This window comes from Sander lucioperca, chromosome 7, assembly GCF_008315115.2.
Source record: "Sander lucioperca isolate FBNREF2018 chromosome 7, SLUC_FBN_1.2, whole genome shotgun sequence".
Classification (NCBI taxonomy): Eukaryota; Metazoa; Chordata; class Actinopteri; order Perciformes; family Percidae; genus Sander; species Sander lucioperca.
Genome location: NC_050179.1, coordinates 9,432,822 through 9,455,111, shown reverse-complemented (window position 1 = coordinate 9,455,111; position 22,290 = coordinate 9,432,822). Strand labels below are relative to the sequence as shown.

General features: G+C 39.0%; 1 protein-coding gene and 1 non-coding gene across 4 annotated transcripts; one reads left to right on the top strand and one right to left on the bottom strand.

Annotated features, from left to right (window-relative positions):
• The first annotated feature begins 269 nt into the window (after nt 1-269).
• Nucleotides 270-18,681, top strand: LOC116038373 (neuroplastin-like). Of its 3 annotated transcripts, none has more exons than XM_031282720.2 (9): nt 270-581; nt 6,623-6,970; nt 10,700-10,868; nt 11,180-11,274; nt 12,055-12,188; nt 13,545-13,818; nt 16,446-16,467; nt 17,529-17,605; nt 17,778-18,681. In XM_031282720.2, exons 1-8 carry the CDS (start codon nt 491-493, stop codon nt 17,587-17,589), a joined length of 1,194 nt encoding a protein of 397 aa, XP_031138580.1. In that variant the 5' UTR covers nt 270-490; the 3' UTR covers nt 17,590-17,605; nt 17,778-18,681. The 3 variants fall into 3 exon arrangements, with proteins under 3 accessions (XP_031138580.1, XP_031138581.1, XP_031138583.1); XM_031282721.2 differs by having other exon boundaries at nt 272-581; nt 16,461-16,467; XM_031282723.2 differs by lacking the exon at nt 6,623-6,970 and having other exon boundaries at nt 277-581.
• A 3,433-nt stretch (nt 18,682-22,114) lies between these two features.
• trnap-agg lies at nt 22,115-22,186 on the bottom strand. The gene has a single exon. It is a non-coding gene; the product is annotated as a tRNA-Pro (tRNA).
• Nucleotides 22,187-22,290: the final 104 nt, after the last annotated feature.

The following is a 22,290-nucleotide window of genomic DNA, read 5'->3' as shown; positions in this document are numbered from 1 at the left end:
CTAATTGATTGTTTGCTTCACTTTATGACAGGACGGTGTGTGTGTGTGTGTGTGTGTGTGTGTGTGTGTGTGTGTGTGTGTGTGTGTGTGTGTGTGTGTGTGCGTGCGTGCGTGCGTGTGTGCGTGTGTACGTGTGTGTGTGTGTGTGTGTGTGCGTGTGCGCGTGTGTGTGTGTGTTTGTGTTTGTGATGTATCCTACCCACTTTTCTCTGCGCTCCTCCAAGATCTCGCGGGATTCTAAGATTAAACGGGTGGTTAAAAAAGGTGGTTCCCTCGCTGCGCCGGGCTGACAGCAGATCGCTGCACAGGAAGCTATCAGTAGTGCCGTAGGTTCCACTGCCAGTCTACCTAGCGACATTTCACTCTGTGCGTGACACGATTGCGTGTGTGTAGGTGCGAGCCTCGGAGAATCCATCCCGCATCATCATCATATTCCGCTCGGGTCACCTAGCGCTCGACTACCGGCATTTTCCATCTCCCGTCTCCGAAGATGATACCTGGCAAACGAAGGGCTGCAGTCATGTCCTTCTCGGTAGCGATTTTTGGAGCCCTGATGCTGCAGTCCGTCTCTTCCCAGAACGGTAGGAAATTCTCTTATAGAAAATACATGTCAGTAATCTCACTTCATGGCGAAAATGTGGGTTTTTAGGGAGGGATGTCGTGTTGTGCAGTGGGGCATTTTTTTTTTAATATGAATCATTACAAGACGTGTCTGTTATAAGAACGCTGTCCATCACGAATATCTCACCGGCCGCCAAGTCTCATTCGATCATCTCTAACGTTACACTAAAATAAACTGATATCAGTCGAATGAAGCGCAGTTTTGGGGTATTCTTTTGAAATAAAGGATCAATAAATCATTAATGTGCTACAATATGTATTCGTTGGGCCGAAGTGGGCCACAAGGAGGCCTGTGCGATGTCCCTAAAATGTCCTTTGAAGTGTGGAGCTGCATACATAAGCCGTTCAATCAGCAAGTCCTGCTCATTAGGTTGGGAAATAGGAGAAGGTGGACAGGGAAATGGTGTCCCACTGAAGTTCACAATCTGTCATGTTTTCCTTCACACACACACACACACACACACACACACACACACACACACACTGCTCAGGTATGTCAGGATATGGCTCAGTATCAGTATCAGCAGCAGATCACCAACTCCTCTCCTCACAGGGTGAGACAATTCCCTGCATCAGTCCAGGTTCTTGTGCATAACATAACATGTAGGCTATGTAATTAGATGTAGGGCCTCAGAAGTGCTGTAAATAGCACCAGTCCATTTTGCTGCATGCTTCTATTTTTAGCGCAGAGATGCTGCACTGGGAACCATGGCTTTAATGTCTTCTTGCAACAGTGAATCTGTTAACTCTTCGCTGTGATGTGCTGCACTGCAGAATGGCATTGATTTCTCAGCAAGGTTCTACTTGTCCAATTGACCACTCTCCTCATAAATGTCACCCGCCACCAGACAGTTTAGGGCAGTGTAAACCCATCTCAGCTGAGTATTTGGGGGGTGGATACTTAAGTGTGATAAGTGTGCAGTGCAGATTTGCAAGCATGTGTGAGAATAAGTTAGAATTTATTCATCTCTGGCCTTCCCTGCAGTGGACCATACAGTATGTAGGAATGCATTAGACATCTCCTCCTATACAGCACACCCACTCATTATCTCTTCTTCAATCACCCCAGCGGATAAAGCTCTGCTTAAATGTAATGGCTTTTTATCTGACAGACAGCTACAAAGTGTGATATTTTCATATATTCTGCTTTGCTTGTTTTCATAGAAAGGCTGGATGGTTCAGAGAATGTCACAGTATACTGTATAGGCTACCAGATATTGTTAGTATACGTATATATACCATTGGCTGAGTCTGGTAATGCAAGATATTAACGCACACAGTAGCCAGCCACATCACAGAAGCCATTTGTGTCTGCTAATAGCTGTTCACATGTGAAGCCAAACCATTTTTGGGGCTCATTTCCATACAGAAGCCACAAAAACTCGTAATAACAAAGTCTCAGTTAATAAACTGATCAATGCAAACATAGGATTTTCTTGCTTTGCCATTGCAGAGTGCATACAATGAATATTTGGGAATTATCAGTCTTGGGTTCATATTATTGTATTAGAAGTGGGGTTGCGATGTTCATCAGTACACAGGCCAGAGTGCAGTTATTCTGAAAAATAACCTGGCAGACAAATTATTCACCTTGGAGTTGTGGTTCCTTCCATTTTTCAAATTTTAGTCCCAGATTTGACCCTTATTAGTATAGTTTACCAAACTGTAGCTTTGTCAGCAAATTGGAAATATACAAATAGTGAAGGTTTTAGGATGTATTGTCAGTGTGTGTTAAATATACTATATTTTAATTTCAAAATAACTAATTAACATAGAGCTCATCAAGTGAAGTAGCCTATATAAGACATCATAAGCCTGAAATTATAAGAGCCTATCTGTGTAATTAGCAGTATGGCTACAATTATTGATTATTCTAATTTTTGATTAATCCAATGGTTATTTTCTCAATTTGTTGATTAATTGTTTGGTTAACACAATATGTCAGGAACTAGTAAAAACAACAACAACTAGGGAATGTGTGGCATTTAAACAACTTAAACGATTAATCAATATTTAAAATTGCTGCAGATTATGTGAGTGAGTTTCTTTAAGTGAGTTTCTTAATAGCTCAGCTCTTTCTCATGCTCCCTGATACCCTGCACACAAAATATCAAAATCCCAGGACAATTAGAGACGTGGTTTGTAAGAGAATACATTTTAAATTTGAATGATGCAGTTGGCTGTTTAACCACATTAAAACTACAAAAGTTTATTACTCTTAGTATTTAATTTAAAATCATGTTCATAATCATTTTATAGAATCTCTTTTATTTTCTGTAAACATCAGATTACAATAATATCAGTCACTGGAGGAAATTTTCAGAACATTCACTTTAAAACCAGCATGGAAATGCAATATATGCTTCTGTTGCTTTCTGTTGCTTTTTCTAATCTCTAGTTGTCTCTGTCCATCAGGTCTCACTTCTGTTCTAATACAATATTCATTTAGCATCCAATTAGCTACTCAATAAGTGTTGGTACATTACAACTGGGACGGTGGCCAGAATTCAGAAGATACAGAGAAAATATCTGTGAGGAATGGCCATCTGTTGTCAGGTTGCTGTCAGATTTAGGGGATGAATAATGAACCAGAAATTAGCATAGCAAGTTTTTTATCTCGCTAAGTACAGTATGTGATTATAAAAGGCTTGTATGAAAATAACAATATTTAAAATAACATTTAGAGCTGAAACAATTAGCCAAATAATTGATTAGTAGATCAGCAGATCAAAGTTTGTTATCAAGCTCAAACTCCAACTATTTTTTGTAGAGGTCGACCGATTCATCGGTTTTGCCGATTAATCGGCACCGATAGTTGATTGGTGGAACTATCGTTATCGGCAAAAATCCATACCGATGGTTGCGTCCGTTGCTGGAGCGGCGTGCGCTGTCATTCATTACACAGTACGCAAGAGCTGAGAAGAGTCTGCTGGCATCATGCATTACAATAGCGGCCTCTAGAGGCGAAATAAAAACTATCACTGATGCCTCGTGTTGTTTATTTTCGACACGTGTTACTGCGCGCTGCACGGAGAGCACATGCTGTGCGAAGGCTGACATCAGATGCTCGTTTAAAGCATCGACAGCAAAAAGGTATGTATACAGTACATATTAATTTGTTGAATAGATGCTGCATTAGTAGAGAAAGAACAGCACAACAGTATATTTGTTTGCTTTCGAGGCTGAGATGACGCTAAACATTAGTAGTAGGCTAACTTACCTCAAGCGGTTAAAACACTGACAAAAATAAACGCAAGTCCGACCCAAATGTCAGAATCAGAACCCTAAAGGCTCATCCACGATCCCAAATGGCACCTCTGATTCATATTTAGATCATTTAATATCAGTTAAACGTAGAGACTTACTGATTGCTGCAGCTAAAAGCTAACGAGTTAGCCGTCACGGGGGTGTCTTTGGTGTCTTTCTAGCCTTTACAGGTGATTTTCTATCCAGCCTGGAACTTGTGCCTTTTTTTGGGGTTGTTGAGCATTAAATCCAAACTGTTACATCCAAGATTTATCCACTTGATGTCCATAATTCATCACGTTTTCGGTCATTTCTGCCGCTAACTCCGTGCTACCCATAGACAGTAGGTGCTACTGACAAGGGGATCTCCCATGATGCCTTTGTTTATGTTTTCAACCAATGGGAAGGCAGGTCCATCACACATTACGCCTTATATGGGCATCCAAGCGAGAACAAATATATATATATATATATATAGTATAAAGTGGGAAAGATAGATCCCTCCAGGTCAGAGATTGTCTGTTACCATTCTAAACCGTTCTACAGAGAAGAATGGCGTCACTGTTTTGAGATTGTTTGTCCTTTATATGAATTATAGTGCTCATTATGTTTATTTTTGCACTGGATGACTCCAAATATGTAGGAGAACTGTTTTAGACAACACACATGCTTGTGTAGCATTGCTGTGGGTGTAATATCAATAAATATGACATTATTATTTTGATTATTGGCAAAAGCGTCTGGACTTTTTTTGAAACAATGTATGTATTTTGTCAACTGTATAAGTTATAAATACTATCGGTCGATTAATCGGTTATCGGCAAATACGGCCCAACCTAGCTATCGGTATCGGTAAAGTCCACTATCGGTCGACCTCTAATTTTTTGGTCCCCAGCTTCTCCTATGTGGAGATTTACTGCTTTTGTCTGTTTTTATATCATCGTAAACTGAACATTATTATTGTTGGTCGGACAAAATAAGACATTTGAAAATGTCATCTTGGGTTCTGGGAATTTGGGATAGACATTTTGTATTATTTTCTGACCAAACCATTAATACATTATAAGCAAAAAGGCAAAGACAAATTAATTTATAGCATAATTGATACACCGGGCAGTTTCAAAGTAGTTTCGGTTTTATTCACACTTTTCTACATATTCACCAAGAAAACAAACAAATACACAAAATCCAGACATTTAAACTTTAAAAGGAATTGGAAACAAATTGGAAGCAAACATTTTTAATAAATGCAAGTGTGAATGTGTACAAATAAATAAAAAATTAAATAAAAGTGAAAAACAGCATTAGAAGGCAGCAGAAAATAACAGTTTTTTAAGCCTGCTTTTTAAGACGTACATAGTTGGGAGAAATAATCGGAAAAAATTGACATTAATCGATAATAAAATAATTGTTAGTTAGCCTTAAAATTAAATATATTTTGAGTCAACACAGGCAATTTTACGTCTCACCTTGTGCTTTAAGACATTAACATTTTTAGAGACTATCAACAAAAAAAAACTGATAGATAAATTGATAATGAAAACGATTAGTTTTGGAATATGTGGACAACTTCAGATTAATCAGGATTATCTCAAGTGATGAGAATGAAAGAAAACTGAAAAAGTACAATGCAGTACGATCACCCACATGTGACACACATAACAGCAGGTGTACCTACTAACTGAGTGTATGTAGGAATCTATTCGTGCCGGCAGTAAATGTGTTGGTCTTGATAACAAGTTGTGTCCTGTACAGCAGGGCTATGATGTCAGCTTGACATGTCTGTCTACCTTGTGATGATCTGCTTGGTCTGGTTGGCCACCTCTTCCTCTTCCCACTTTGTAGCTGTAGAGTGCTTCTATGGAAACGGAGGTCTATCACTATGCGCCCACACGCTCCCCAGAGACCCAGAGCTGCAGTTTCTATAAATCTTCTCTCAATCTCATGTGCTCTCTACAGTGCCTATAGACCATGCTTATGACTTCAGCCCCCCCCCCAAACTCCTCCTCCATTCTATGCAGCCGTGATCAATTGTTTCACTTTTATTGCTTTCAGTTCAGAGAGGAATACATTTCAATCCTGTATAATTAACAGTATACAGTTTGCCCAGCGTCTGTGTCCCATTATTGAATAATTATATAAACAAGCACTAAAGATGTTTTCATTATACAGACAAGATACTGACAAGGTCACTTGGAGGACTTTTGGATGTGAGTGCTGTACGAGCCCGGCACAAATTTATATGATGTCATTGAGTGGACAAAATTAAGTGAGAGCAGCCTCGCAAAGACGTCCCAGTAGAATTTAATGAGAGCTTCCTAGAAATAGCAGCAATAATGACTTGGGCAGATCTGAGGTCATCTCTCTCTCTCTCTCTCTCTCCCTCTCTCTCTCTCTCTCTCTCTCTCTCTATCTCTCTCTCTATCTCTCTCTCTCTCTCCCTCCCTCTCTCTCTCTCTCGCTCGCTCTCTCTCTCTCTCACCAAAAATATTGATCTTGAGTTTGATGTTAATTTGAGTCTACTGTATATTTTACATTTTTATTTAAATCAACCTTTTTTCATTTTAAGATAATTTGTCTGTCAGTTTGTTTTTGATTATTTCACATTATCTTTTTTCTGTTTGTCTTTCCTTTTCTGGTTCCCATTTAATTTACCCTGTTATTCGTTTCGCCTTTCCATCCTCCACCTGTTTTCCTTTTTTGGGATCATCTCTGGACATGCTGCCCCATAAACCTCCACCACCTCCACCACCAGCGGGCTTTGTGAAATCACCTTTTTCTGAGACTAAGCTCACGGGTGACACCTTTGAGCTTTACTGTGAAGTGGTGGGAAACCCCACCCCAGAAATCCAGTGGTGGTACGCTGAGATCAACCAAGCTGATTCCTTCAGGCAGCTGTGGGACGGCGCCCGTAAACGGCGAGTATCCATCAGCACGGCCTACGGCTCCAACGCTGTGAGCGTGTTGAGTGTCTCTCGTCTCACGCTGGACGATGCCGGGACCTATGAGTGCAGAGCCAGCAATGACCCGCGACGTAACAACCTGCACCAAAATCCAGCCACCACCTGGATCCGCGCTCAGGCCACTATAATGGTGCTGCAGAGTGAGTGGTCACTGTAGAGGACCCCCCCCACCAGCTCCCCTCCGTTAGCCTCCCTCAGACCTCTAACTTCCTCCGTAGGTCCCATCCTCCCCTACAGACTTGGAAAATGAATGTACTTTTACCAGCATAGTTGAGTAGTGTTTATACATTGTGCTCGTCCCTCGGTTCAGCAGATCCTTCAACCTGCACCTCGTAGAGACCGATCTCCTCCCCATCTCCATTTCCTCTCTACTTCATTTTTCTCTTCCTTTAGCTCTCATCTTCTCATTTCCCTGAACTGAATATCATTATAATCATTTCATTTTTCTTTTGGTTATTGTTAGTTGTGATCTGTTTCATTTGTGTTTTTTAAAAGGTCAAATTTTGCAGACTGACTACTTACACACAAAAGCATTTGGAGTGACCTTGTTATTTCTGAATCTTATGAATGATAACATCTGTTTGTTGTTTACCCACCAGCAGCAAGCAATCAGTGCCATGTTCTTCTATAAAGTATAATTCTTTCTTTCCCCACAAACAATCCTGTACCAGAATCAGAAATGCAAAGGACTAGATGGAAACCAAAACTTGTGGGTACTGAACTTGGGTCTCGGATCTCAATACTTTTTTGGTGCCGGCCATAATGTTTCTTATTTGTTGATCAGATAGCTCCAGATTTATAATCATGCCAATTTTAGATGATCTTTTGTGGGCAAAGTAGTTATTCAGCTGGTGTTTAGGTTTAGACAGGATTTACCAGTTGTGAGGTTTGATGTTAATTTCCTCAAAGTAAGGTATCGGAAAAAGACATTTTGGTATTTACTGTACACTAAATCTGAGGTGTTGCCTTAGCGCTAGCTTAAAAAAATAATTCAAAATGATGCCGAGATGTATAAGTGTTTCACCTTGTGACTACTCAGATTTAGAGGTTCAACGGTGTCTTAATGTAAAAAGAAGATGTAGATAATCAAGATTAAGCAAAATACAACACTCCAATTTCCACAGGTTGAATTTCAATCAGATACAAATGTATGTTATTATGAGTTTCTGTGTTTTTTTTATGGCATTCCTTCAGAGCTCTCATCTCTAAAGTAAAGCTAAGAGAGTTGTTGAATGGACCTTGACCTAGAGTCATCCAAACTGGCTTACAACATGATTACTTTAATAAAAGGTTTTATGATGATTAATTTTTTTTTGGCATTTTTTTAATCAGCTTTTGGAGAAGAATCACTGAAAGTTTAGACCTGTCTGTATTCTAGTATTGTGGAATGTCTAGTTGTATGCTGTATAGAAGCTGGTTCCAGAGGAACTTTTGCCCAGTCTAAATTGCTGTTCCAAAATTGGTATTTAAATTGGTAAATAAATTCCTTAATGTAATGATACTGTAGGTTTACGTCATGACCATCAGTTTAAATTCATTCAAATTTGTTGCTGAGAAGTCGTGTTCATTGTGGTACGGCGGATTCATCATTGCTGGTGTGAGACCACAACCCCAGCGTGATAATTGCACAATGCATCTGGAATTGAGCTATAATATTCATTTTAGCTGCATATTGTTCTGAAAAATGTGTAAAAAGCGTGATCTTTAGCTTTTGCTCATCACATGTAACAGAAATTTAAGCTCAGTGATTGGATGCTTCTTACTGAAATACATAGGCTTGTACCGTAACTTTTTATTGAAGGTGCTCTAAGCGATGTCACACGTTTTTTAGGCTACAACATTTTATGTCACATACAGCAAACATCTCTTCACTATCTGCTAGCTGCCGGTCCCCTGAACTAGGACTGTCCCAAACGATTAATCTAGCAATTCTTTTACCGATTAGTTGACTAGTTTAACGATTAATTTTTTGATTAATCTAACGATTCATTTTTCAATTAGCGATTATTTTCCCATTGCTCAATTATTAACAATTTACACAAAACTAATTTCAATAAGGTTCAAATCTCTATTTATTAAAATTGTTTAACACTGCACTGTTCAAGTAAAATTATTTTTTAGTGCAACCTGAAGCCAGATCTAGGCTATCAATCCAACCACAAAATCACACAAAGTCACTTTCAGGAGGAATACAAAAATTAAAACTTAAAGTAAACAGAGCAAGTGCAAAAAGAGTAGCTTGTATTTGCTTTTTTTAACAGTAGTAGGTAAAATAATGAATAAGCTCTTGTCCCTTTAATCTTACAGTAAAAAAAGTGCAATTTTAGCAACATATGAAATCAGATGTATCAAATAAATCCAACATAAGGCAAGTTGCAGCGTGTCTAATATAACAGTCTGTAATCGATTAGGTCACTCATGATGTACCGTTCGGCTACTACTGGGAACACATTCTGTGTCACTATGTTGATAATCGCACATGCTTGGGAGTAAAGCTTAGATCTGGCCCAAAAAAATCAAGCCCGACCCTACCCGAGCCCGTGCACGTTGTGTCCGAGCCCGGCCTGGCCCGACACATTAACTGGAATTATGAGCCCAAGCCCGATTTTAACCCGACATTTTTTTAATACGTGGGCTGTTATAACTGATGTTATAAAGGACTCGTGAGATATCTGAAACAATCTGGCCTGGTTGCGCAATTATTGAAGACAGTGCTACAGATGGGGGAGACACAGTTTAGCACAGTTTACCTCATACTCAAGTCAGTGCAGGACATATACCCAGAGCTACGGGAGAAGCTGGAGAGGCGTAGCTTTCTCCCCACCCAGTTAGGCTAATAAAGTAATGATTAAAAAAACACAAATGCTTGATCAAGGGCCCGGCCCAGCCCGGCCCGGGGATAGTGACAGGAAATATTGTGCCCGTGGGTCAAGTTCGGGCTCGGGCAGAGAATCTAAACTCTACTTGGGAGGGAAAGGGAGCAGAGCAAAAAGGGGAGCAGAACTTACAGTGTTTTGCTGCTGTTATCCTGACTCAGTGATGCATTTTACAAAGTCTACAGACTACCACGTTGTTGTTGGCATTAAGAGTAAAATACTCCCACACTTTAGAAGACCGTGTGCAAGCCTTTTTCTCAACATGTTGTTGAACTCGCGAATAATCCATACTTGCGCTGTTGCTGGAGGCAGCTATGTTTTTTTTTTAATTTCTACGCGTGACGCGTCGATGAATCGTCCCAGCCCTACCCTGAACACACTGTAAAAAAACGCGGTCTCTGTAGACAGCCCAGGCTCTACAAACGGCAACAATAACAAACTGGCCAACCTGCACCACGAAAGATACACAAACAGTGTTCCAGCGTTCCAGCCAATAACCGACAAGAAGAAGTTGGGGGTGGTGGGTTTGGGGGTTAATGCGCGGAAGCACGGAAGGGAGGGGGAGGGGACGGGATGAGGAGGAGGGAGGGGCGAGCTAGTCTTGTTTTGTTTGAAAATACTTTGAACGTCAACAAGAAGTAATGTCACCCAACATCGCTTAGAGCACCTTTAAAGAACCAGATATTTTCTAATGCAGTTGGTCATCTTTTGATGATTCAACTGAGGGAGTTTCATCCCAGCCTTGGAAGTGCTCCCACTTCCCAGTTACCTAACAACACGGAAAATGACTTCTACTTCAGTAACCCTGGATGCCAGAAATAATTCACAACTCTATTCCTGTGCTATATTGTATATGCTTGTATAAAGTGTGGTTGGCGTGGTGTCTGGGTTTGAACCCTTTGTGCCTTGTTGTATACATCCTCCAACACACCCTCACCCACGAGTCCCAGCAAGCATCACTTCTGTCATAGCTGATCTGTGTCTCTCTTACAGAGCCGTCAATCGCCGCCTCTGAATCCATCACACTTCCTGTGGAAGGCGACTCTTACACACTGCAATGCAACCTGACCAGCTCCCACAGTGTCCACCAGGAGAGCTACTGGATGAAGAACTGGGAGGAGATCCCAGAAACACGCAGCCCAAATAAGAACACTGAGTACCTGTAGGAGTCACAGCAAAACTTTATACAACTTGTGTGTGTGTGTGTGTGTGTGTGAAATAACTGACAGGCAGATTAGGGGAAAGCTGGTTTTCGTATGGATGCCAGTTCAAGAAAAGAATAATTAGAACTGAACTGAAAGTGACGAGCCATATTCAAAGCACTACAGACATGACAGTGTACCTACTAAGGAAGATGTGGTTGGACAATTATCTGTGTGTGTGTATGTGTGTGCGCGCGCACGCGCGAGAGTGTTAAACACAGAGTTTAGCAGCCTGGTGTGGGTTCACATGAGGTGTGTTTTTGCTCTGCAGGCTGAAAAAACCAAGAGGAGAGGCCACCGGAGTGTACATGTGTGTCTTCACCTTCGCGATGGCTCCTGCAGCAAACGCCACCATCGAAGTTAAATGTAGGTGTTGATTTGTGAGCTGCAGGCGTTTTTGTCAGTTTCACGGCCACATTAGAGATGTCACCAATAAAAATGGCCCAAATGGCCTTGAGCACTAGCAGCCCTGTCATGTGAAGACCTGTGATTTCATATAGCTCTGTTGGCTGCTCATGGGGCAGCCGGCGCCCTTGACACCTCCATCTAACCAATGCCCGGCTCAGTGGCAGCAGATGGTGTCTTGTTTGTCTGATGGCAAGGGATTATGTCTCAACGGCAAAATCTGGTCAGCCTTTTCTGCTGTCACACGCATCGCTATGAAGGCAAATAGGATTTTGTTTGCTTTTATTTTATGGGGCATTTCTTTTCATCTGGGAAGAGAAAAAAAGCCAGGCAAATTTACAGAATACGTAGAATAATACAGGCAGCTTGATTGGATCACACACTCCTGATAGATAAGATGAAATGTGAATGAAATATTAGATGTTGAAAATGTCTTTCCTATGTTATGCTCCCTGATCATGGCTTGAAAACATCAATGGAATTACCTTTATTTGGTGGATTGTATCTGTTTTATTCTTTTATTGGGAGTTCGCCGTTTTCCATAAGCATTGCTTACTTAACTAATATTTAAAAGATAGATGCCATAAAAAGAGCATTGCTTATTATCAGTTTCTACTTGCAACTCACATGACTGTTGCCTACTGTATGCCCACAATAGACGTGTAACACTTTATTTTTGTGACTTTCTTAAATATATTTTAACAATTGATCTTTGTTATTTGTTTTGTTATTTTGTTTTAGCTGCTCCTGAGATTACAGGCCACAAACGTAGTGAGAATAAGAATGAGGGCCAGCTTGCTGTGCTCTACTGTAAGTCTGTGGGCTACCCTCACCCTGTCTGGACATGGCGCAAGTTGGACAACGGCATTCCTAGGGTATGTGTGTTCATTAGGTACACCTATACAATTGCATGCTGTCCAATACAAATTCTACATTTAGGAAGATCGTAATGTTTAGTTTTTGTTGACACTGTCAGAGAGGTATTCATTCAACTATGTGTTAATTATTAAGGTAGTTGTAGTGGTGTTGTACTGTACTGCATTATATTGAAACAAATAATAAGCATATACTTGAATTCATGTTCAGTTCATGGCTGTAATGTAACTGGTTACTGTAGCATGTAAGCTTAGTTTTGTCGCATGTGCACAAACCTGTATTAGAAGAAGTCCACTACTCCTCTACTAGCTACCTAATCAGAAGGGAAACATTGAGGTTAAGATGTTAAAATCCACTTTAGCTTAAGCTAACATTTTCCACAACTGCATTCTTATCTTCTTGTTTTAAAGGATACTTTGCGAAACCATACTTGTACTGAGTTACTGTAAATATTCAAGCTCAAGAAGCAATTTATTTGTGACTACACGATTACACCAAATAGAAAATCATGTATTGTACATGAGTTCATAATAATAATAAACTTTATTTGTACAACACCTTTCAGAACTAAGCTACATAGGAAAAGTAAGATTAAAACAAATCAGCATTACGATTAGATAAAATCCAGGCAAAAAAGGTAGAGAGAATGAAATAGAACAGTGGTTCCCAACCTTTTTTCCTTGGCGCCCCCCCCTACTTATGTCTAAGAAAAGCTGAGCCCCCCCTCCGAAACCGAAGTTTCCCTTACTTTCTTTTTTGATACAGAGGAGTTATCAGCACTTTCACGTTTCTCCGCCATGTTTCGTTCATAAAATCGTGATGCCGTGGCGGCAGGAAAAACGAGGATGACAGCAGCTAGCAGCTGACCTGATGACAGCAAGGGTCACACAAAAATATATAGTTTTTATACAGACTTTTGTATACATTATATATTCTAGTGTATTATCATAATTTGTTTAACATGTGCAAATATTTTTTTTTTACCTCAACCTCAAACCAGATAAAGACTTGCGCCCCCCCTGTGATCTTTGCCGCCCCCCTTAGGGGTCCCCGGACCCCAGGTTGGGAACCACTGAAATAGAATATAATACTCAATAATAAGATAAAAAGAGTAAGATAAACAAATAAAATGTATAGATACAGTATATTTAACATAAATACAATTTAGTAGCTAGTCCATGAAGTTCTGTATTGTTATTTCATAAGATGGTCCTGTAATATAGCATTAAAAAAATATGTTTTGAGGTTTTACTTCATGACCTTAACAAGAATATAAAAGCAACTGTGTCCATGTAAACACCATCACTGTCAACCCTCAACATTATTTAGTACACTTCTTTCTTCTCCCTCGATAGGAAATTGACAACTCAAGCGGACGCTTCTTAATCAGCAGCAGAGACAACTACACTGAGCTCCACATTGTCAACCTGGACATTAATTTAGATCCAGGCGAGTACCACTGCAATGCCACCAACATGCTCGGCAGCCGTGATGAGATGATTGTGCTGAGGGTTCGCAGCCACTTGGCCCCCTTATGGCCTCTTCTGGGGGTTTTGGCTGAGATCATCATCCTAATCGTCATCATCGTCGTTTATGAGAAGCGTAAGAAGCCAGATGATTTACAAGACGGTGAGTCACCAGCGGTGGCGCTTAGGACTGTTTTTTGATTCCACTGGTTATAATATATCTGAGGAGAAATTGATTTTATTGTTCAGCTTTGACATGGATCTCTCCTGTGAATTCCCAACTCCCCTCAGTGTGGTGTTTGGCAATGAGACGACTGAAAGAGGCACAATTAGTTTTTTGGTGTCTGCTTAAATCATTCCTTCACCTGACACTGTGCTGTGTCTGCATTCAATAATTCAGTCTGGCGAGGTTGACCCAACAGGCAGACACTGTTGCAGGAGGTCGCACCTTGTCAGGACAATTTCATGCATTTAATATTAATGAGAAATATGACACTATGGTGTTGCGGAGGTGGACAGTTTCTATTATTAACAGCTTTTCAAGGACCTTGTGCCTTCCCTAAGCTGCTGCCAGCTTAACCACGAGACGCATTATTTAGCTATACAACCTGCGTCAGCCTGGGATTTTCTAATTATACTGAGTACTACTTTTTTTTAAGAGTCTAGCTATATCATAAATAATGCATTACTGGTATTTGGGTAACCTTTTTCTCAAACAGAATTTTGATGTTGTGACATGCTGATTAGATGCAACGTGCTGCGAATGACTGACGGCTCAGAGCTGCGACAATCAGTCAGTCAGTGACACTGTGAAAGAATATATTGTCATTGCGGTTCATTACATGGTGGATAGTCACCTTGAGAATCTTCACAGTCTTACAAAATGGATGTAGATTGTGTGAGTCCTACAGCAAATTCAAGCATGAAATGTTAATACTAAAATTTTACATAGGTTAGCTTTGGCTGTTCAATATTTTAACAGATTATTGTAATATCCTCCCCTTTTCCCAAATTGCATAACCTAAACCATTTTTGTGGTAAGTGTGAGACTTTGCATGCTTCCTGGATTTCAATAAGCATCCAGCCTCATCTTCTTCCAGTTCACAACACAGTTCTGTTTAGCATCAACAGAAGTGTCGAGTGCCGTTCAAAATCTTCCGTTTTTAAGATTTTATTTTACATGGTAACTTTAGGTTTCTGCATCAAACTCCAGCAGTGAGATGGCATGCAAGTCACTGTGAATAATTGAAAATATTTCGTGTTCATCAATCATTTCTACTGTCACTGTTTCATACTGCTTCAATGACTTTATTGCCCTGAGTAGAGGGCTGATATTGATGGAACTGCTCCTCACTAATCTCTTTTGAGTGAACAGCTGTTCTTTGTGAGCGCTGCTTGTCTATGCATGACATTTTTTTAATTGGAGTTTTGTGTTTGTTTTATTGTGGTGATGTGCTAAATTTAAAGGCATACTATGTAACTTTTCCCTCTTCGGTCCCCCTACAGGTTGTCTCATTGGAACTACAGCCACGCGAGCTGTAGTTCCAATGAGACAACCTCTAGGGGGACTGAAGAGGGAAAAGTTACATAGTATGCCCAAAGAATTTCTAATATGGGAAGAAGTTCCACTCTCTCGTTACTTCCGGCTTCTGAACTGGTTGCAGTTCCACCAGAGTTCCATATAGGGGGCGCTCACAGGCCAGTGCAGAATGAATGGGACTCTATGGAGCTATACCCCTCAAAATCCACTTTTCTCAGGATATAATTTTTTGTCTAGTAATTTGAATGTTGCATTTGAAAGGAGAGGCTAAGAAAATACACACTGCTGGGTGTTAGATTTTTTTAAAGTGGCTTTTTTGTTCTAAAAAGCCTTTTAAAATGTCAATGACGTCATACACATATACGGCCAGAGATTCTGCTTTATGGCAAGCTCTGAGTCGCTTCCTTTTTTCTCTCGAGGCATCGACAACACAGCTGACAGGTTAGACTCTCCCTGTTAATACACGTGCTAGAAAGAGGTTTGCTAATGTTTTAAAGACCACGCCGAAATATTCACTCTGGCATTCTGGTTCTGCTTCGGATGCCGTCAAGCGGGATCTCCGATCGTAATCAGTCCTTCACTGACCAATCAGCATTCATTAGCAGAATGCTAGCGTGTTATGTAACAAATCGAAAGGGCATAAGTACTCGTTCATTCAACTTTCGACCTATAATCCATGTTGAACTTGCAAAAACTACAATCAAATCTGAGATTTCTCAACGACAATCAGGCGAAAGAGACAAATTTAGCCGTCTAGCTCCATAGGGTCCCATTCATTTTGCACTGGACCGTGATCACCCCCAGTGGAATTCTGGTGGAACTGCAACCAAAGTAGGTACAATGGGGCTTAATCATGGATGTATTAAGAGAACGGGCTTAATAGGGAGTGGAACGGCTTTCCGTAGACGGGCTTTGGTATGCCTTTAACTGCGTTCTGTGTGTTTGTGAGTGACCTGATGAGGTGGGCTTTCCTGCTGCATGACAGTCTGTCGCTTTACTATTTTGTTTCTTCATCTAAGCTTTGTTTTCATCCCATAACACAGTCTGCACATGCAGTACAGTTGAAACATAAAAACACCTCAAACCTCAAGTGCACCATGTGTCAGTCACAGCTACTGTTCTTAATGGTTGATGCTTTCTGTAAAAATATAAAAATTTACACTTGTTACTTCATCATCAGTGTGCAACTTCCTTGCGATTATTTTAGTTTTTGGTCTTCATTTTTTCCATATTTTCCCTTGTTGCCTCAGATGATGACCATGCAGGTCCAGTGTAAGTATAACATTTTTACCTTCAATAACTTATCTTTTTTTAGCTTGACAGTGTGTGTTTTGTTGTAGCTTATCATGATGTATCTACTCCTGGCTGTCTTTAGAGCTCAGTGTACAGTACACCTTAAATCTGGGTCACAAACAACTTGGGAGCATCATCCAATGGTGCTTTGCTGCATTCATGTAAATCACAGGGAAATATAAAAGTCAAGGAAGGACATTTTGTTCTGTCAATGACCAGTTACCATCTGCATATTGTCCTGATAAGGGAAGCCTGCCCATGATACTCTATAACTTAAAAAGACCACCCCCTATTATCATGTCCTTATAGCTACTATAACATTTTTTTTGCCTTGCTTTGTCGGTCAAAGCACTTTGTAAACTCTGTTTTTAAAGGTGCTATATAAATAATGTTATTATTTTTAGTGTTATTACAACTCCATTATATGTGTGATAAACAATTTAATAAATGTGTGTATACTGCTTATAAATGGGGGACTTAAAGTAAAGTGTTCCCATTAAAGGATCAAAATAAATAAGTAAATATGTTACTGGACCCAGGTCTGGTTTACTCCTCCACACAGTGAAAAGTAGAAATTGTGTTCATGTAATCAGCTGTTAGTGTACACTAGAGCTGCAGCTAAGTATTGGTTCATTGTTAATTAAAGGCTCATTCCACCGATAATTTTCACAGACTTTAGAAAGCTAGAGTTTGTCTTCAACCTACTGTTTTGTTATATATTTGTTTTCTAAAATTGAATTAGTATTTAGTCTTTACGTGCAAAATGTCAAAAAATGATTCTCAAATTGGCAGAGCCCAAAAAGATGACTTAAAGTTGGTCACTTATTCTGACCAAAAGTATCTAATTCATAGAATGACGTGAAACAGACAAACCAAATGTTGTGTTTTTATTCAATAAATGCTACATCTATTTAACAGTTATTAGAATTGGAATCAAATTATTTTCTGCCAATCAATTAATCAATCAATCATTTGACTGATTGTTTCAGCTCTAAACATGTTTCATTTAACTGATTGTGTCGTTTGCTTCATTTTTAAAGGAAAACTAATTCAACCAATAACCACAAAGACAAGAATCTTCGCCAGAGGAATACAAACTGAGCAGCCTGTCTGCTGAGTAAGTATTACATTATTAAGCGAAAGCCTGATGATACATAATGCATTAACAGTCTGTGGCCATAGATTACAAGATGATCCATAATATGATCTTATCCCTGAATGCTCTTGTCAACCAAAATAAGACTACTGTGTGACTGGGCTAATGAGTTGAATGTTGTCTTTATTTGCAGGTTCATTCATCATTTAACATGTATTGACCATATGAAGGTAAACAAGAAGGGAATCCAGTATCTGTCATTACAAGTATGGTTGTGGAGGAGTTCAATGAGGAATGTATTATGATTTTATTGTGTGAGGGTGCGGAAATGGAATATGGAATTATTAACATTATAACCATTGTTGCTGCATGCAGTTGCTGACATTTATTCTTCCCTCTTATTCACTAATTTTACATTGTTACGACTTTTAAAATAATGCATGCAAGATGTTGACCTTCTGTTTGATACAGAAATGGCTTTTTTTTTTGCTCTTTTCTCTGAGAGTGGCTTCATTTAGATAATCAGTACTGTGTGTTCTAGAGGAAAAACAAAACTTGGCAATGTAAAAGAAAATGCCACTATAATCTGGTATGACAGTTATGTACAGTTTTATCATTCCACTGCATACCATTTTATCAGAAACTATCTATTACATTTTTAAGGGCTACGCAATGTCCCTCTAAATTTGATTAAGGGTTTATTTTACTGTATGTACTGTATGTGTTAAATCACTATATCTATGTATCAGATCTCCATTAATATAAAGACTATTCAAATGATTTGATGCACTTAGATGTTGAGGATAACAAAAAACTGTAAAAACCTACTTTAGGAAACCTGTACTAATCATTCTAACATATTGTTTTATAAGTATGTGTATTGTACAGCATGGCTATTATCCTATGCAATTATTATCCATATCAATATATTGAAAATCATTGCAGCTTTTGATTTCTCTGTGACAAAGCTTTAAACTAGTAAGATCACCATAGAGCGTTGATGGCATACTGCACAGCTGCATGAATTCTCTACAGCCCACGTCAGGACTGACAAGATCCCCGACTCATTTTTAAGAATAAATATCTCAAAAAATAAAGTGTGTCTGTTAAGTAGGCTTCTTTGTAAAACACAGTAGACATTCAGTTGTACCATTCATGATGCAAACCTGGCTGTCCCATGAGGACGCAGGGAAATAGGAGCACGTTGAGAACAGCACCATCTAGTGAGATTTTGAGTGGCTCACAGCAGACATGTTGAACATGATGATGGACTTCACATCAAAGGAACACGAAACAACAAATCTTGATGAAGAAATCCTCACTGTCAGACCAATAACATCAGTTACTTGAGACATTTTTGGAGTTCCTTTTAACATCTGGCCAACAATAACGATGGAAATGGCATACGAAGCAAACTTGGGCTCATTTACAGTTCAGTTTTCTTTTTCTTGATCAATGAATATTGATCAAAAAATAAAATACTCTACAACCAGACCCCTAAGTTCAAGAGTGTATTTATCATTACCAGTATATTATATTTTATTTTACGCATACCACATTCCTTCCAGTGTTTTTTTTGTTTTTTTTTCTGGTTAGGATTACTGATAGGTGGAGGAAAAAATGAATTCTGTATTTTCATTAAAGGCTACCGTTGAGGACGCTGAGGTCATGTCCTCAGTATCTTTTCAAGAAATATAGGAGTTTTTAACAATATCTACATTACAGACAAATTACACATGGTGAGTTTTTAAGTCTGATTGAGATGTTTTTTAGAGTCCAAATTATTTTTAAAAAAGTTTTAAAGTTTTATGCCAAAAATACAACATGAAATTGAACTGAATTGAATTACTCTTTCTGATAAGAAAACAAATACAATGCAAAGGTATGCAATTCTTCTTCTAGGAACATGTAAAATGTTCAAATCAATCAATTTATTAATGGCAACTGATCCATTTCCATTTGCAATCTAGAATATGTTTAAACCTTTAGTACCAAGCACTGACAGTATATTGCTACTTACCGATTATGTTCAGTTTTGTGATTTTATAGTTTAGACACAGAAACACTGCATATACTCAGTTTAATTAGATATATCTAGCTAAAACTATAATCTTGCCTGCCAGACCCATCTCCACAGTGCTGTGTCAGTGCTGCAGTACTGGCTACACCATGATCTATTCTGGAATAGGGGAAAAAACGCTCTGGGTTGTTTATATTTCTTTAAACCAATCAAAACCGTTCTGGGGGAGCGAAGCCCCGATAGCGACAGGGAAGGAACATCTGGTGCATCGGAGACAGCTTTATCCCAGCAATGTACATCCGTTAAGCCAGACTAAACTAAAACTAATGGCGTACATTTGCAACATTCCTGCTGTAAATCATAGGCTACCTTTATCAAGGTGTTAATTCAACTGTATGGTTAGTTTGGAGGCTGTAGTTTGTGGTGTTGGTGATTTATATTATACGTATTGTGTTATACTGAAAATTGTTCATTAAATGTTGTACCCTCACGTATAATATGAAAGTGGTGGACAAAATATTAGCTAGACCTGGCTATAGTTTTTATCAGGTGGCTGCTGGCTGGTAGCACCAGTAGGTCTCATTGTTGGGCTTTCAGCAAAATGTCTATAACTATTGCCAGTTGGAGAGTATTGTTATGTGTTTTCATACCTTTTTAAACTGGTCTTTTAATTGTCTGGACCTGATTCCGATGATTTAATGGTGTCCTGGATTAATATGTCAGTGGGATTCAAACAGTAATAAGAACAGTCCATTTCTACAGCAAAGAGACATCTGTGACTTTGTGAACCCTGAACATAAAACTGGAACACAACTTTTGACAAAAATGATTTGTAGTCTGTCTTTGTGGGTTAATCTCTCATTCAGGTAATGAGATGTCAGGTGAAGTTTACATAAATCTGACAGACAGAACTAAACAGGACAGTGAATTGTCTTAACATAACAAATTTAGTGGGTAGATTTAAACTTTGTTGGAAAGATTCATAGTTTTATTTGTAATGAATTCACACAGCAGCCTTTCTTTTGGACTTGTTCTACTATTTGCCACCAGACAGAATCTACTTTAAAATATTTTCTCCAGTCATGTTTTACAACATAACACAACATTACAACATAGTAATCTGTTCTTGTCAGATAACATCTTTGCGACCCAGTACTCAACATTGTGAGGACGAGTGCTGGTTCGTCAGACGGGCGTTTAGATTCGCTACTGTACAGTGTGTGCTTACAGTTTGATATTATGTGAATAGTTATCTCATGAGGGCGTTAAAATCATTCAAACTACACATGTAATTAATGACAGCAAAATAAATCACACATATGAACCCCCATATACTGAAAATGGCACACATAACATTACATGTAACATGTACACTCAGTTGCCAGTCTAGTAGGTACATTTTGCTAAAACTAATATTTAATCCACCCTCATTGACTGAAAAGGGGTGGACAAAATATTAGAAATTACTCTTGGTATGGTGCAATACAGTTCATCAGCACCACCATAAACTACACCCTTCAAAATTACCTTTAAAGTTGAATCAACACCTCTCTACAACTTGTTTCAACAAAAAAAACATGGAAATTGTGTTTGACTGCATTGGTTTTAGGTGTACCTAATAAACTGGCAACTGCCTGCAAATCAGCCATGTGGTATGAGATGACGTCCCACACTGATAATCGTGCCTGCAAACAATGGAGAGTGATGACTGCAGGGTACTAAATAAGGCACAGAGTGTGAACTCCTAATCTCAGCTGTTCATGATCAAGAGACTGCGAGCTTGAAGTGCTGACGCCAAGACACAGATTGTTTTGGGCTCTGTATGATTACTGAAGAATAGAGGAAAGAAAACAGGATAACCTGCAAACATTTACATACATTTTTATAAAGAAAAAATTGCCTTTTTAAACTCCTATTGTATTCTATTCAATTCATGCCACACCAATCATGTGACCACTGATTGGAAAATTAAGAAAAAGAAATAGGTAAGAGAAATAGTTTCTGTTGAAATCTTGGCCTTTGTTATCAACATTTATATTAGTTTATCACTGTATCATTAAGGAAATATTTTGGTGGAAACAAAATGTTCACTTCTCCCTGTCTAATGGCTTTGTGCCATATGAAATTGCTGTTGGGTTTAAATAATTTCAGTGAAGTTTGCATTGAATCATACAATAGTAATGCAACTACCTGTCAACAACCTTTCACCAAATTCATTTGCCATGTTGGCTCATATATTACAGGTCACATCTTTTTTATGTATTTACCCCAATATCACAAATAATTTGTACAACACCCTCTACCTTAGACCCTCGGTTCGGATAAGGAAAAACTCCCCCATGAAAAACCTTTAAAAAAAGATTACAGCTGAAATGATGTGATGAAAAATGTAATGTAAAATCACTGGTTTTCCAAGATATTACACTAGACCACACGTGTGGGTATTTGTCAACACAGTTCTTATGCGCAACACTTATTATATAGCACATTATTCAAACTAAATAACTTTTGGGCTCGTCCGGGATTTGAACCCGGGACCTCTCGCACCCTAAGCGAGAATCATACCCCTAGACCAACGAGCCACAACGAGGAACACTTATTCTAAATCTCTAACCCAGTCTGCCAATGAGTAGGCCTACTTTTTTGTTTTATGAGCTTTCATAAGGCCGTAAGAATGTTAATTTTG